At 32.5% G+C, this 17,498-nt stretch overlaps 3 protein-coding genes across 3 annotated transcripts; all 3 read right to left on the bottom strand.

Annotated features, from left to right (window-relative positions):
* Positions 1–3,575: 3,575 nt before the first annotated feature.
* TRIADDRAFT_56955 (uncharacterized protein) lies at positions 3,576–6,434 on the bottom strand (the record flags this gene model as incomplete). Its single annotated transcript, XM_002112644.1, has 1 exon — positions 3,576–6,434. The coding sequence occupies one exon, from the start codon at positions 6,432–6,434 to the stop codon at positions 3,576–3,578; it is 2,859 nt and encodes a 952-aa protein (XP_002112680.1).
* Positions 6,435–9,006: 2,572 nt separating this feature from the next.
* TRIADDRAFT_25487 (uncharacterized protein) lies at positions 9,007–12,112 on the bottom strand (the record flags this gene model as incomplete). Its single annotated transcript, XM_002112643.1, has 7 exons — positions 9,007–9,120; positions 9,223–9,432; positions 9,585–9,663; positions 9,736–9,902; positions 10,152–10,540; positions 10,996–11,195; positions 11,781–12,112. 7 exons carry the CDS (start codon positions 12,110–12,112, stop codon positions 9,007–9,009), a joined length of 1,491 nt encoding a protein of 496 aa, XP_002112679.1.
* Positions 12,113–14,442: 2,330 nt separating this feature from the next.
* TRIADDRAFT_56953 (uncharacterized protein) lies at positions 14,443–16,688 on the bottom strand (the record flags this gene model as incomplete). Its single annotated transcript, XM_002112642.1, has 6 exons — positions 14,443–14,556; positions 14,657–14,866; positions 14,972–15,050; positions 15,120–15,286; positions 15,669–16,057; positions 16,544–16,688. The coding sequence occupies 6 exons, from the start codon at positions 16,686–16,688 to the stop codon at positions 14,443–14,445; spliced, it is 1,104 nt and encodes a 367-aa protein (XP_002112678.1).
* Between the last annotated feature and the right edge of the window lie 810 nt (positions 16,689–17,498).

The raw sequence follows: 17,498 nt of genomic DNA, 5'->3' as shown, positions 1-17,498 counted from the left end.
TGAAATATGGAAACGATACATTGCCAATGGTTGTCACAGCTAGAGATCTCTCTAGCTAAAAAATCAACAAAAAGAAATAATATTTTTCGAAAACTCAAGCTCCTACCTTGCAAATTGTGTCTCTCTTGTACGTGGAATAATTTTAAAGCTTTTGTCCAACTCTTCCCCCTATTAGTCACTTGATTTTCTTTTTTTCCGTATCGAGGTGATTGGTAAGAAATCCAAGGTTAAAGTACCCTAATTCCAACTTTACCCTTAAACATTTAGTACTATACCTTAATTTGTCGAAAAAGTCAACACAAAAATCGATTGACTATATATAGTTTAGTATGTAGGATAACAGTTGATTTATTTTGTAGTATAAGCAGTATTTGTTTTCAACGTATCCTACAGTAAATAGGCGACAAATCCTTCAAATTGCAGTCTAGTAGTATGATGTAACACTTGCAGAAACACCATACTAAGTCATGCTCTACTAGGACGTGATTGAACATAATATAAATCGATCATGTACTAGCTACAATTCAGCCCAACTAATATTCATTTCTAAAGCCGTTAATAGCAGTCTTTTAATCTTAGCCTATCCTGTTATTATTCAAGTTTACTCTGCCGTTATCAAAAACTAATTTTCTACCAAAGGATATATAAAAATGCTATTAAAATATGAAAAATCTTGTCCGGATAGGTGATGTTCCTTTGTATACATCCATCCATACAGGTTGCTATATGAGAACGACAATCCTGTTTGAGTCACAAGGTTAAAATTCAATCTGTAACTAGGCCCGGTGATGTAATCTATTTTGGAAGGGTTAGCAATTGGTACATGAATCAAAAGTAATTTTTCTTATTACCTTTACAGTATGCGTCTATCTGATGAAGCATTAATTTGCGGAAAAGATATGAATAATAGCAATCGAGAAAATGTTCATACGAATGATTTCATATTATTAATTAGGATCCATGATATGTAGAATCCATACTTGGAGGTTTAGCTATTGATAGAGATGAATAGAAAATGGTTTCCTATTACCTTACTATCTATATAATTGTCGATGGCCGTAAAGCGTAGAACCGTATGATATCTTTACAATATAAACTTAGTAATAGTCTAATTTAAAGGAACAGATATTAATATATCAATTGATAAAGTACTTTAAGATAAAGTTAAGATAAATAAGAGAAAGGTAAGATAAAATAAATTGATAAAGTATTTAAGTACTTGAAGATAATTTAATATTCATTTATACTCGTAAGCTCACTTAAATGCTATAATAAAAATTTTGAATCAATACTCACATGTATGTAGACACTTTCAGTGATAATAAATTTTTCGTACAGATTATATACAGATGTTTAGCTATTTCCTACATTCCATTGGGATGTACTAACGGACTGTCTATAGAGTAAAAATCGGTCTTTGGTAATATAATTGAATAATGTACCACATGCGTATATTACACTAAATAACATACGTGCATACGCTCAGATACCTATTAAAATGTTTTAAATAGTTATTTATTAAAGTACCTAGCTGTTACTAAGCTCTGTTCCTCGTTCTAGTTTAGAATTAAGTTACAGTCAGAGTTGTATGATCAAACATATTGATCATTAATGATTGTTATGTGTCTGACTTTTGGCAGACAATAACCTTAAACGTTAGATGGTTATTATTAGTTACATCTTGAGTGATGTTAAATCTTCATATTAGGTTCGTAAATGCCTATCTCAAAATCTGAGTTATTAAAATTGAGTAAATCTCTAACGTGACACAAGATTAGGTACACCTTGTTTAACCTTAAATGTATCGTTTATTAATGCTATAGATAGCTTGACAAGAGAAGAATCCACTTTTCTACACTCATAATGACAGCAGAAAGTGGCTAAGATAAACCGGATAATTGGCTTAATCTCCTCGATAACAATTCAATATTATCTAACAGTTAGATTAAGACATTACACAAAAATATCACCTTATATAGCTGTCTCTTATGACCTTATGCATGCATAGTACCAATAGTATAACTCCACTATTTCATCATGAGCAATAATGAAATTACATTATAAGCATAGTCGACTATTCTACTTCTTAATGCCAGCGTACTTCCATTACTACTGTAATTAGCCGAAACTGCTACACATTCTCGTATAGATTCGTAATAAAAACGCTATAAACTATATTATCAACGCTGTACTGCTAACGGAGCTATTCGTTTACCTCTAAATATGAAGAGATGAACCCTCTACTTAAGCCGCAACATACTCCTCTAAGAGCAAACGCGCATAGACGTATGTTAACCTGATAAATTTTCATAAATTTAAAAGTAAAAACATAGTTTAGCTTTTAATCGTCACCTTAAGCCCTCTGTTGAAATATCATTCAAATTCTTGACCAGGCGACGCTAAAAAATTATGTCATTAATGATTATGTTATCTATGTCAACATCTATATCTTACATAATCAATGCGAGGATCTTATAGTAATTATATTTGCAAGAAAGAATAAAATGTGCAGCATCTAATATATGCTGAAGGGCAAAATCTTGAAATAAAGCCTTTTCGAAGGCTATAAAGGGAAGTGATTGCCAAAGTTTCTCGCGTTATGTTAATCCATTAGTAGCATTAGATTCAAAAATAATAAAACTTTCTATATTAAATTAAACTACCAACAACTGAAGTCCTAACAAAACAAATTAGGGGAAGAACACCACTTAATTATAGCTTTAACAACAATCTTAGCAAAACTTCTATGGATAACAAAATGGGGCAGAGCTACTGCCCCAACCAACCAACCAAACTATCAATTAGTGAGGTAACTCACGATCATCCTGCACTTTTCTCGTCTTCTCTAACTTCAATTACTCTCAATTACCGAACTACGCCACCTTTTATATGCTACGTAGAGCAATTGGTGGTGTTAGACTATCCAACTATCATTCCTAAGCACTCCAAATTAAACTAGCAATCAAACATACATGATAAGATAAATTATACCCTAGATTCCCGAAAACTACTGAATTAATACTAAGTATAGTTTAGCTTGAAACTATACATTTCTACAGTATACACTAAGACAAAATAACAATTCCAGATCAAATGTTTTGGGTTCATACTGTATGAAATTACAAAGTAACATTAACTTCTACTGTAATTAATGATCAAAATTAACACACATATATTCTATTAACTAAATGCATCGCTTAAATTACAAAATTATATTATCTGATTGTTAACAAAAATTATGCTACGGATTATCTTAACTTCTAGTCCGAATAAAGCAGTCGGGTTTACAATATACTAAGATACTAAGTAAAATCTACCTTTGCAATCAACCGAATAAATTATACTTTTTTTAAAGCTAGAATACTTATCATGATACAAAAACTAAGCTAAAATAATTATAATACAAGAACTTGAAGGAATATTCTAAAAATTAACCTTCATTGCACATTCTTAGAGCTTGAAATAATTTAAAATAGTAAAGAAATATTTTTACGACGGTTGAACCGGAGAGTAGCATTTAAAAAAACGTTATTTCTGTCGTTTTTTGCTTCGGGGAAAATCTTAAGGAATTCTTTCTAAATGTCGCGTTTTACAACCTTTCCAGGGCGATCAAGCTGTTGAATCTGAAATTCAAACTCTGTCTTTTTAAAGCTATGAAAAAGTTCAATGATTTCCAGTTTTCCAATCAGAGATTTATAAAGGGAACAGTTTCGCATTAATATTTTATACAGCCCTGGGACATTTATTGTACCTTTAAAGTCTTCTTCCTTTTCCCTGAGAAATTTATCTGTCAGCTTAGACGTTTCATCAAGGTAGCCCTTTACTTGAAGATCTTGAAGAACCTGTTGAGGTTTATCTATATCTGCTTTTTGTAGCACTTCCTCTGTGACCTCTTGGATAAGTTCCAAATCGCTTTCCATACGACGATCGGCATCGTTAGTATCAAGAAAAGCATACACAAAAACTATCTTCCGTTCGATAAAAAGATTGACAAAATCTTCAGCTGTCATTTCTTCAAGACGCTCTTTTGCTCGGACACGAAAGTCACTTTTTGGTTCAGTATTCACAACTTTGTTATAAAGATTATGCAAGAGTTGATGCCCGGAATTCTGGATAGCTGAAGTTAAAGCTTTCATAGCGACACGAATTTGATTACAGGCAATTCCAGTGCTATTACCAAACTCTTCTTTAACTGCGTACGGAAGTTCTTCATCATCTCCTTTGTACAGGAGATCAAAAAGCTCTATTTGTTCTCGTCCTCCCGGGAAAATTTGATCGAAGACTAAATAATCTGGATGATTAAGGTAACAGCGGTTATATTGCTCTTCATCCATCACTTGGCTATATTTTTGGTGACAGTCTTCTAAAAAGGCTCTTAAAGCCTTCTCATTATCTTTCGTTAATAGCTCTTCAGGAACAGGCCCTCGCATGAGGTATCGGTAACGGCTAGGGGCATTTTTGGACAATTCATGCTTTCTTTGGAGCCACTTGTAGGCAACATTTCGATATCTTATATTTGGAATTACCTTTTCAAGGTCATCCTTTGTGACTTTTTCATTTTCTGAAAGAAATTTTGAAAGATCTTCAATATTTTTCTTTATAGTTTCCGGTGCTGCCGTTGAAAAAGCCAGTTTTGATAATTCGGAATATTGAACTATTCCATCATTTGTAATTGGAGCGATTCTTTCCTCTTTTTCAGATTCATTACGATCGAGTATATGGAAAGGTTTTTGAAGTAATTTAAAAAATTTATCAGTGTCATCTTCAAATACTGTTTCTAAGGTAGAGACTTCGACATTTTGATCAAGGTATTCGTTTAACCATGCACGTAGCTCTTCCCATCGTTTCTTTAATTTTTTACAAGTAGATTGTGTTTGATTGTCGAGTAAAGCTCGGACAGGATAGGCCATCCGAACTACTTTTTTGTCGTCAATGATTGCTGTTTCTATATTTGTCAGATCAATAATAGCATATTCAAAGTCCTTTCGTGAAATTCCTTCAGGGACGTCAAGAAAAGAAAAAGAAACCCATTTTTCTTTTGAAATCCAAGGGTAAGGTAGGAGATGCCCCTTCTTATTGTTTTCGGTCGCCAAACAATTATCTAAAATTTTAAGAAAACTTCTTTCAGTTGCCGCTAAATGTTGATTGGAAGCTTCTAGCCAGGACCCTTCCATACGATAGTATATATTTCCCTGAAAAGGGGCTTGTCCTTGAATATACTGAAGAAGAGGGCATTTACGTCGTATAGTATCAGTGCTGACGGAAACAGAACAGATAGCAATTTCAAAATCTTTTACGGAAATTTTATCCAGGTTCCAATGTCGAAGCTGTTTGATGAGTTCTTCTAAAGTGGGGCGATATTCCCAATAACACTTGAACATTCGCTTACAAATCTGATTGCTAATATTATCAGGGGGTTTAAATTGAAGTTTTAAACGTGTAGATGCATAATACTGATGGTAAAGCCGATGGGATAGATATAAGAAGGGAATGGAAGAAACGGAATCCGATTTAACAGCTTCCCAGATCATTCCAATGAGGTGGCGGTCTAATTCTTGCTTCTCAGACGCATTTATTCGACGAATATTAGAAAAGACCTCAAAAGCCGAATCGTTTGTTTCACAGGTTCCGTCAAGTTTTTCGGTACTCCCACCCTGACTGATTTGGAATAAAAGCGGAAGAACATTTTCTAGGTATTGTGCAAGTGTAAGCTCCCTTCCAATACGGACCATTCCCACACCAACATGAAGATGAATCTTTTCATTTTCAGGAAGGTCTAAGACACGATGAAGGGAACTTCCTCGCTTAACAGTCCCATCAAAATTCTTATACAAAATCCACAAACTAAAGTAACTATTGAGCCGTAAGTTAAAGGGCTTTCTATACATACTAATATCACCTTCTTTAGCTCCAATTAATCGTTTGGATTCTACTTTATAAAATTTGGGATCAACCAATCTATAAGCAATCTTGGTACGAAAATAGTAATCGCAATAAGGACGAACGAGATGAAACGCATATCGGGTGGTCAAAGCAAAAATATTCCATCTCGTTTCTGAATTATTTTCGTTTGACCCTTTAGTCTCGAAATAGAGAAAATAAGCAAACTGGACCCGGCGTTCCTGAAACTCTTCAGTATAATCTTTATTAGAAAGCTTTTTAACAAGAGCGATAGAATTTGATTTATCCAAACTAGTCTTACAATAGTAAATTTCCATATGAATTTCGTCATGCCACTTAGTCTTCCAACGAGATGTGTGTAAACTTACCCGTTTGTATATATTTTTCTTGTCTTCATTATACTTTTGAATAAGATTACTGATAAATTTTTCAGCATTTTCGTCCGCACGAACGTTATCGATTTTTGCTGATTTAAAAATTAAATGAATTGCAGGCTTTTCAAGGTGGTTTTCGAGAGGATTTTCGGTAGCCATACTGGTGCTTGATGTTGTGTGTGTTGTATAGTGGTGAAATCAGAAGGAAGTTGAGCGAATAACCCGGAAAAAAACCAATCTCAGTATCCCTAGAATAACTGTATAGAACTTGTACTAAAGGATAGCCTTAGATTTTAAACCTATCAAGGTAAGAGAAAATCTCTTATGTGCTAATACACGCCATCTATACGTTATGGGGTATTATCCATTCCAGAGTTCCTTCATAAGTAATCAAGTACCCGTTCAAATGAGTGGGAACGTATACTACATTAAACACTGTTGATGTAAAAGTAAAGAAGGTTTTTTGTTACACAATTATCAATGAATACAATTGAACACTTTGTAATTAGGTGATCTATTGCACTGTAAACTTACATGATTTATTGCTACTATTGGATAGAGGAATCACAAAAGAGACGACTAAATTAAATTGTACTAATCTATTCTCATTATCTACCCAGATTCTAATCGGCATCTACTGTACTTTGGGTATAGACTGATTAGTTATTTATTGATAAATGTGTATTTCAAAAACTACCAGATACAAAATCTATAGGTAGATTAATTATTAAATCGCTATTAGAAAAGCCTTTGGAAATCCTAGGAATTAGGAATCAGCTCCTTTTAATTATATTAGTACCAGCAAACCCGCACAAATTACCAGCAATCAGTTTTCATAAAAACTGGATAAGCATATCACATTTAGGAAAGATTGAATATCATATGCGGCATAAATTCTTTGATCTTGCAATACGTGTATACTGGTTCGTTAACTGTGTAAGCAGCAGGAAGTGAAATGAATATTAATAAATGCTTAGTAATCATATCGTATAATAACAGGATAGTAAATTAAACAAAATATACGTCATATAAAGGAATTGGCATAATAAGTGCAAAGTAAATATGATATTATTGCAATTTTATTGAAGCAAATATGCAATATATTATTGCACATTCCTTTGGGTTATTTGTAATATTATAATGTACATAAAGAAATCTAATATACTGTACTAGTCGAAAAATTAAGTGAGTGCATCTGTGCAAGTTTTTACGTCGAAGTGCAAATATTTTCTTAATTAGTCTGAATTCTTAATTCAGTCGTCGATAATGCCTCATTCTTCCGTTTATTTTGCAGCGTGGCATACGTACAATCGCATAAATACGGTATGATATCATGGTAGGAAGTATAAAAATGTTGGAAACGGCTACGATAAATGATATAATCGACATTATATAGTAAAGGGGAGTATTTGCGGGAGCCCAATCAATGCTAAATCAATGCTACATCAGTGCTAGTAGGATCCTACCTGTGTATTGTGTCTTTTGCTTGTGAATGGAATGATCTCAAAGCTTTTACCTAACTATACCCTTATTATATCACTGTTTTATTCCTTCTTGTCCTAATCAAGGTATTGTACTTGGTAGAACTATTCAAAGTTATAGTGGCTTTAATATTTTTTAGGTCCTTTTTCACAAAGTAACAGTAAACGAATGATCAATCAGATTCGCATAGTTTATTATGTAGGATAGTGGCTAATCTATTTTGTAGTATAATTAGTGTTTCTTTTTGAATGTACTGGAAAGTAGATGACCTATGAATCTTTCAGACTGCAGTCCTTGGTATCATATAAGAATTATAGAAGGGTATACTGTACTAAGTTATGCACATTAGGCCGTAAATGAACATGAAGTCGATGGTACCATGCCAGCAGATAGAACTTAATGTCCACTTTGACTTATTTCCAAGTCTTTGGTAACGATCTTTCTGTCTTATAGTATCCTACTACTATCTAGCTTAACCCTACTGTAAATAGTTATGGTGTGTGTTACCGTGTGTTACGTATATACAACAAACTTCTTATGAAGACTTTTGTTAACAACTAATATTTCAACACAGAAAATTTATGCTTCGATATCATTCTGATATGTTATCGTATAGATTGCACCGCTTATAAATAATACACTGTTACTTTATCTACATTCCAAGTGAGAATAAAGTTCAGAGCTCACTGTAAGGCTGTTTCGGTCTTTTATAGTAGGATTGAATAGTATTACCAAATTCTCAACTTTTAAATGGGACAATATTGCAAAATTCTTTGATGGATCGACTATACCATTTAATTATTATTGAACTCAATTGCATCATGCATTTAGTGTAATAGAACTAATATATCAACGCAACATATCATGCAGTCGATACTAATTTTTCATAAGTAAAGTATCCAGAATTAGACTACAAAGTGAATAATATAAAATTACTCCAATACCACAGCATATACACATATATCCCATGTTAACAGCATCTATAGTATATTAAGATGATATAAAATATTTTTGTTGCTTTCTAGATCTACTTAACAATCAACTTTTTCACATTATAGTCATACTATGCTTCTATTTCCTACTACAAATCTGTGAAATTTAAGTAAATTAGCCTCAAATTTTTTTATTAATACTTAAGAGACTCATCCGTGAATTTCATTTCCGATACAAATTGTTAAGTCTGTTTCCAATAAATAACTTAGCAATTTTTAGCAGAAGCTTCGCTTCGCCTTGCTCTCAATCATCAATTTTAAACTCTTTGTTGAAACGCAATTCGAATATCTTGATCAGGCGATACGACAAATCTAAATGTCATTCCAACATCTGTTTCATTGCGACAGTCAATTCGAAATTGCAAAATCAACTAATATTCAAACAGAAATAATAAACATCAGATACAATATCTTCAATTCCTACACTAATTATTAATTAGCTATCATCAATTTAATTAAAAAAGAAATCTTACTCTGGCAATTAATAATTCCATTTCTAATTCTGCTATGCGTCTTCCAATACACATTCTTGGTCCAAAACCAAATGGGATAAAACTAAATGGATTACGCTGATGCTGTGATGATGGCGATGATCGTATCCATCGTTCAGGTATGATCTTTGTTGGTTCATCAAAAATTGATTCATCCATTGCCATCAGATACATCACTGCTGATATTCTAGTCTGTAAAGGAAATTTATGTGTTCATGTTAGTATAAAGTAATAGTATAAAGTAATTCCAAATTCATATTTTAACAAAATATGAGACTTTAACGAAATGATATAGTTAGAATATAGTCGATGCATATCACTATATAATTTGCCTTAAATTATACCTTAGCAGGAACATGATATCCACTTAGCACAATATCTTTGTCCAGAATACGCGCCGTTGCCACTAATACTGGATATAGTCTATTGACCACAAGATATAACACTTATTAATTAATCATACATAAGCTTCTAGTCTAAAATATCCTCCAATACCTTTGACTTTCTTTAATGACTCCTCGCAGGTAAGGCATTTTCTGTACGGTTTGGCTATCAGGAAATTGTCCGTCTTTTAATATACCACTGACTTCCTGGTATAACTTTTCTTGAATATCAGGATTCTTTCCCAAGATATATAACGTCCATAATATCGTATTGGCCGACTGAAAATGAAAACTCGTATAACTTAACAGCAATTCATAAAGTACAGTAGTCGAATTATAAACTGATTGAAATAATTGTGAACAATATAATCCAATTTTATTATTCTATATGAATATTCTCTTTAGACCGAGAAACGACATGCATTGCAATGTAATCTATTTCGAATTCACTCTTCTATTTATACATCGTAAGTTCTACTTAGCAGATAACCCATTGCAAAGCAGAAACTAAAACCTATGGCAACTTACTGTATCAACACCTGCCATCATCAACTCTATAATATTGCCAGCGATCTCTTCATCATTTAATTCCCCACGCGATAAAACATAGGGTAAAAACTCCATTTCTTCAGTTCGACGACCAGTTTCTGACATTTGGGAAAGATCCAATCCATTTGATAGTAATCGATTGCGCTCTTCTTGAATTAATTTACCACCAATCTCAAATAATGTATCCCAGTAACTACAGTATTTTTTCCATCGCTTAGTCTTAATATACTTATAATATGGTGGTAAAAACACAAGCTGACCAGTTGCATCCATCATGTCACAAACATTGTTATAAAATTGTTCAGCAATTGGAGTAGGCGGATCATTAAATGATCCAAGTCGTTTACTAAATAAAACACTGTTGATGGCTAGTATTAAAATAAAATAATATTTTAGTGATTATAATTTTCATTGGACGACATATTTGCTAAGGAGAGGATACATTATATTCATGCTTATAGATTGATTATCTATAAATATTCTCAATCATGCATGTATAGCATTGAGCACAAACGACAACAAGCTCTATCTTTATAGTTAGCACATTAAAAATTTTATAAGATCGTAGCTAAAATTGAAAATTGGGAAATGAATTATGGGATTCAGTCCTGCATAATTTTAATAGTGATCAATACTTCCACTATTGATAAGGTACCAGGATTAGTCCTATTAAGTCCTTGGGAATGTGGAATGAATACTATAAATAATATTGAATCTGTCTATCGGTTCAGTTTGAAGCTCAGTTTCTACCGTCTGCGGAAAGCTATATTCATTACGGTAGTCTACCACGATCATATATTTGCTAACTATAAATTATTCTTACTTTCAAAGGACCATTTGTATAATGCATCCTGTAGATTGCCTAATTCTCCGTTTAGATTATCCGTTATTTGTTTTTGCTTTATGAACGAAATTAGATCGGAAATGACTTGATTCATTCTTTCGCAATATTCACCAACATCCTTCATTTTTAGCAGTTTCTTATCCATGACACTTCTTGACTTTCGCCATTCTTCTCCTTCGCTGTATAGATATAAAAAAAAGAAAATAAAGTGATTGTAGTTAAGTAAATGCAGTAATAAAAGGGATTATCAGTAAATAATCTAGATTCTACCATGACTGTATCACTGCTTAAGTAGTAATGATTTAAAATTTCTTATGCTGTAATGGCGTCATTTCACGAGATTAAAGATGGACTATATTCGATTTACATCTAATGTAGACTAGGAAATGTAAAGTCACTTCTTAGTATTGCTTTTAACTAACACATTTGGCATCGTTGTATGGATCTGTAATCACACTCTGCTAACTCCCAAATGTAGGAAAACAATTCGAAAACGATATATACAGGTAGTTAGCTTTGCTAAACTTTTCTAGATATTTCTATTCATTTAATCATGTAATTAATTCGTTGATTTTAACCATCATCGAATTATTTGGTGCATATCGAGCTAACATCATTGTAAAATGTTGATGTTGAAACAAGAATAAATAGGCAAAAGTAAAGAAATAAAGACTCCTAGGAAAATTGATATCTAGCCCGTAGGTAAATAGATATCAAACTATCAGTATCAATGTTAAGTCTTAGTATCTTAGAAGATAGATTACCCGATTAAGACACCTTTAGATTTTTTTCGTTGTTCACGATAAGTGATCCATGGCATGTTTGGTCCTCTATCTGGATATTTTCCTTCTGCTTTAAAAACAGCAGCAACATCTGCTGGTGTTGATATAAATATTAGTTCTTGATTGGCGAATTTGTCTTTATAAATGGGTCCATATTTTTTCTTATACTCATGAAATAATAAATGGGGTCGTTTTCGATAGTAGCCATTATTTTTTAAGAAAGTCAATAGAGTGCCAATGATAGGATAACCTTTAGGTCCAGGTACTTGACTGTACGGTTTAGCATTCGCTATTTTCTCTTTATCATCGTGCATTTCAGTTGTAGCAGCACTTGTGGATTGCAATGCTATCCTACCTCGTAAGCGATTTGCTCCAATAGAATAAATTGTATTTTTGGGCAGGCGAGACAACATTTTGATTTACTGAATCGTATTGATCGTTAATTGTAAGTGATTTGACAGTCAATGTACTAGGATTGTTAGCTGTAAATGGTAATAAGAGAAATATTATTACGTCGATCATTCGATAATCTAGTTGTTTGACAGTTATCCATAGCTTATTTCAAAATAATCGAATTCAAGATAGCAGTAGCAATCTTAAATGCGTTCTACTTCATTTATTTCCTACGGTGCCCAAAGCTAGTCGTGTCTTTTACCGCATACAATAAGAGTGAAATATGTTCATTTTTGTCATGATATTGAAATCGAAGCGATTTAAAATGAAATTTATTTGCAAACGTTAGATTGGCTAAATAAAACTGAACGCCAAAATAGATAAATGTAATTTAAAATAGGATCACAAACGTGTTACTGGACAGGACCAATAGACTATTAACTATCGTAAACAACGTACACTATCTGTATTCTAAATTAACTATTCGAATGATTTAAGAAGCGCGATAAAACAGCATTTCCAAAAGGAAAGAAAATGAAAAAATTGGAAGAAACGCTTTCCCAGGTCAATAGCTTATTTTTTATATACTTACGATTATGATAACTTATAGACAATATTATTTCCTAATTCTCAAAAGTGCAATCTAAGGTAGAAACTATCTTTCTCACGAAAAGAAAAGCATCAGAGCCTCGCTCGAATCTTGACTACCTTATATTCTGCTTCTTGATTGTCCTAATTGATATTACCATCAGAAGAAGAGCGGATTTCCTGTAGGGGTCAGGGTAAATTTATTTTGATCGGAAAAGTAAACAATAATCGTGCAAGGATAGTCTATAAATTCAGTCGGAATATTATTGTTTTTTCCTAATGTATTATACAGCAAGGTGTGGCTGAGTGTTTAAAATCTATAGAACTGCTACTTTATGGAAATATAATGAAATAACGGTACTAAGTTATACCGGTAGTTTGCCATGCCATGATTGAGTATGCAACTGGTCCCATCCATTTTCAACCTGAAGTAAGGGCATGTCCAAGTGGTCATAGTAAACTCTACTCAATAAGGTCATGACAGAGAACAGAATTGGTGTTGCCTGCAGTGTATAGTATTATAGTAAATGAATATTTATATATCCAAATAGAAGTCTTTGATTATATAATCAATACCTTCCCATCTTACTATATATTATAAAGTACTCAACAGTTTCATTAGAGATTGCTCAAGAAGAAATTTTGACATTCTACCCGGTAAGGTCAATTTTTCCTTGAATATTCTCTTTTTATATTCTGCAAGTGTCGTAAATATTATAATTTCTAAAATAGCACATAAGCATAAAATGCTGTTAAATAGAATTAAGCTATTGGATTCAATAAATACTATTCGCAATGCTTTATCTGTATTGCTGTGCAAAATAGGTATAGTAGGTAACATATTTTAGTCACAGAGTTAGAATTAAATAGAGTAAGTACGATAAATAGCGCTCTAGTACAGCAGAATTGAAATCTGATCAATCGATCTAAAATCATAAATAGGCATAAATTGCGAGCTAAAATAACATAATCTTGATACGAAGAATATATTGGAGACGTATTTTATTCGCTAGAGTTTTTACTTACTGGACAGCACATTTTATTCCAATTTTTTATGACTAATATAAAATGCGTAGAAGTGATTACGGTTTCGAATGAGAATTTCGCATTTAGAATGTTTAGAATTAGTATCACATCGTTTTATAGGACTAGCTGATTCATATATGTTATATCACATAGAAGAATATGAATTACGTTTACGGCATGAATAAAATGTTAATGTTCATCTATCAAAGGCTATGTATTATTTTCTATTGTTTCCTTCCAGCTTAGTTATTTAGTATATTTTGTATCTATGCTCCAACTATCTGTGATGTTCTATTAGCATCAGTCCAATCTTTGACAGGCCTTTTAACCTATACTTCTATTGCATTTTAATCTAATTGAACCCGATAGTCAGTAGTACCTCAATACTTACAATATATCCTATCAATATTATTAATGTAACTACAACTAGTAAAGTACCCTGTTCAAATGAACGGGGTAATTATACACAAAGCAATAAATAAAGAGGAAATTTACTGCTACGTTCTATTTATTCTTATCAACACAAAGGTATATTTCTAGTAAATAGCTGGTAATGTTTTATGTCTATCGTCTAGTCTACAAATTTCATAAGCTATCTATAGAATTCTAATACCAAGCTTAGTTAGCATCCATCACTTTAATTTCGCTTCTGAAACGCTATTCGAATATCCTGATCGGGAGATGTTACTATTCTAAAAGTTACTCCGACTTCTTTATCGTTGCGACAGTCAATTTGAAATTCCGAAACCAACTAATATGTACATGTCAATAATAATATCAGATGTAAAATAGATTAAGAAATAACAATAATTACCTTAACTTAACTAATTAGGAATGAAAGATCAACCTACTCTAGTAATTAATAATTCCATTTCTAATTCTGCTATGCGTCTTCCAATGCACATTCTTGGTCCAAAGCCAAATGGAACAAAGCTAAATGGACTATGTTGACGTTGGGATGATGACGATGTCCGGATCCATCGTTCTGGTTTAATCTTTGTTGCTTCATCAAAGACAGATTCATCTCTTGACAAGAGATACATCAATGCTAAAACATTTTTCTATAACACAATGCATGCAAGAATTGAAATAGATATTAATTTCAAGTCTATATTTAAGAAACCAAGTTCTAGTGAAATTTTAATAATACAAATTTACTATTATACCTTAGCAGGAACATGATATCCACTTAATACAACATCTTGCTCTAGAGTACGAGATGTTGCAATCAATACAGGGTGTAATCTAACGAGCCATATTGAATAATAGTTATTCATTAATCAAACGATATAAATTTACAGATTCATACGATACCTTTGGCTTTCTTTAATAACTCCTCTTAAGTAAGGCATTTTCTGTATGGCTTGGCTATCGGGTAATTCTCCATCTTTCAGTACGCTACTGACTTCTCGATATAACTTATCTTGAATATCAGGATTCTTACCCAAGATATACAGTGTCCACAACATCGTGTTAGCTGACTAAAACGAAAGACATAATTTCCAATAATTCTTGTTAATAATATGAAATAAGCCTAATTAAAGCCATCAGTACTAGCATTAAACATAAAATATAGTCGATGCAGATTAATAAAACAAATGCTTAAAGTAACATTCACCGGCTACAAGTTGGAAATGAAAATATAGACTTGCAACGGTATATAAACAACTGTACAACCAGTTTTGCTAGTATACTTTGCAGCATAAGACTTACTACTCGTATAAATAGAGTAGTCAATGTTAGCAAAATCTTGCAGATTGAACTTATGTCTTCATTTTTTCATACATGTTACTATTTCATCTTATCTATTAAAAATTTTATTTTCTAGATAAAAATTAAGAATAGAAATTGGAGATTACTTACTGTATCCACACCTCCAGTCATCAATTCAATAATATTACCCGCAATTTCTTCGTCACTTAATTCTCCTCGGGATAAAACATAAGGTAAAAATTCGATGCCATCTGTACGCCGGTTGTCTTCAGACTTATTGGAAAGATCCATACCAGTAGATAATAATCGTCTACGTTCTTCATCAATTAGTTTACCACCAATGTCAAATAATGTATCCCAGTAGCCACAGTATTGGTTCCATTTCTTGGTCTTTATATATTTATAATAAGGCGGTACTAGCAGCAAATGACCAGTAGTCTCTAGCATGTCACAGACGTTCCTATAAAATTCTTCTGCTATTGGTGTAGGAGGATCATTGAATGCCCCCAGTCGTTTACTAAATAAAACGCTATTAATGGCTAGGGGTAGAATAAAAATAATAAATCAGTCCTTTTAAAAAAGTACTTATGGCAGTGATTAGCCTTAAGTGATATTTTAGCTACTTTGGATGATGTACCGCATTAATGATAACTATAAATCAATTGATTATGGATTCTGTCGAATCAATATAGAAATAACGACTTAAAGTTAAGGCAGGATTCATCTGAATAGAATAATTATTTCTTATAATACAGTAGCAGCCAACGACAGAGGCCTAATACGCGTACACTAATTGTAGCTGTTCTGTTCTATGCAGTTATAATTGCTTTGGATATTTTTGTCAGTTTAATGAAAGTACTGAAAGAATTAGAACTAACGTGACAAGATTTTCGTCCATATTATAGAGTTATTTGCTAGATACTCACTCTTTCATGACAGTAGATAATAGCTTTGAATGCTTCTGCAGTAAGTTATAATTACTAGCTTGCTAAGCTATACACTGGTTAACTGTTTAGTTTTCTTACTTTCAAAGGACCACTTGTATAATGCGTCCCGGAGATTGCCTAATTCTCCATCCAAATTATCTACTGTCTGCTTCCGCTTTATGTATGTTATTAAATCGGAGATAACTAGATTCATCCTTTCACTATATTCGCTAACATCTTTCATTTTAAGCAGTTTCTTATCTATGACACTTCTTGATTTCCGCCATTCTTCCCCTTCTCTGTTAGGTTTTAAATTTAAGAATAAAAAATATCAGATTGGTTTATTTAATATGGCCATGAACTAGCCAATGGTACCGGTCTGTATTTATACAGGAAATTTTACAATCACTATATAATGTTCCAAGATTCGGTAATCTATTAGTTTTTTACTAATATTTAAATTTTAGTTAACGTTAAACTATGTAAAAGCAATTTAATAGGATATATGATTGTAGAGTAATTCTGCGAGATTTATTCTGGAAATTTGAACTCGTTTTGTAATCCGATTCATGAGATGAATCGATTGAAATTAACTACAACCGAATTGGGATTTACTGTTGCCTTTACACTAAATAGATTAAACAGAAAATTATAGACAGATAGATAAATATTCTCAACAAGAAATAATGTTTTCTTACAGGTCGATAGGCTGACATTGATTAAATATAGGATCAAAACCGTTAATATCTCAAGCGAGCTATTACCCGATTAAGACACCTTTAGATTTTTTTCGTTGGTCACGATAAACAATCCATGGGTTTGTTGGTCCTCTACTTGGATACTTTCCTTCTGCTTTAAAAATGGCAGCAATATCTTCTGCTGTCGATACACAGACAATCTCCAATATTACCATACTTGTCTTTGAAAATAGGCCCATACTTTTTGTGGTGCTGCTCATGTAATAAATGGAGTCTTTTTTGATAGTAGCCATTATTTTTTAATAGACTCCACAAGTTACCAATGATAGGATAACCTTTAGGCCCAGGAATTTGAC

This window comes from Trichoplax adhaerens, genomic scaffold, assembly GCF_000150275.1.
Source record: "Trichoplax adhaerens TRIADscaffold_5 genomic scaffold, whole genome shotgun sequence".
Taxonomy (NCBI): domain Eukaryota; kingdom Metazoa; phylum Placozoa; class Uniplacotomia; order Trichoplacea; family Trichoplacidae; genus Trichoplax; species Trichoplax adhaerens.
The sequence above is the reverse complement of the archived record's forward strand: the minus strand, read 5'-3'. Positions and strand labels throughout refer to the sequence as shown.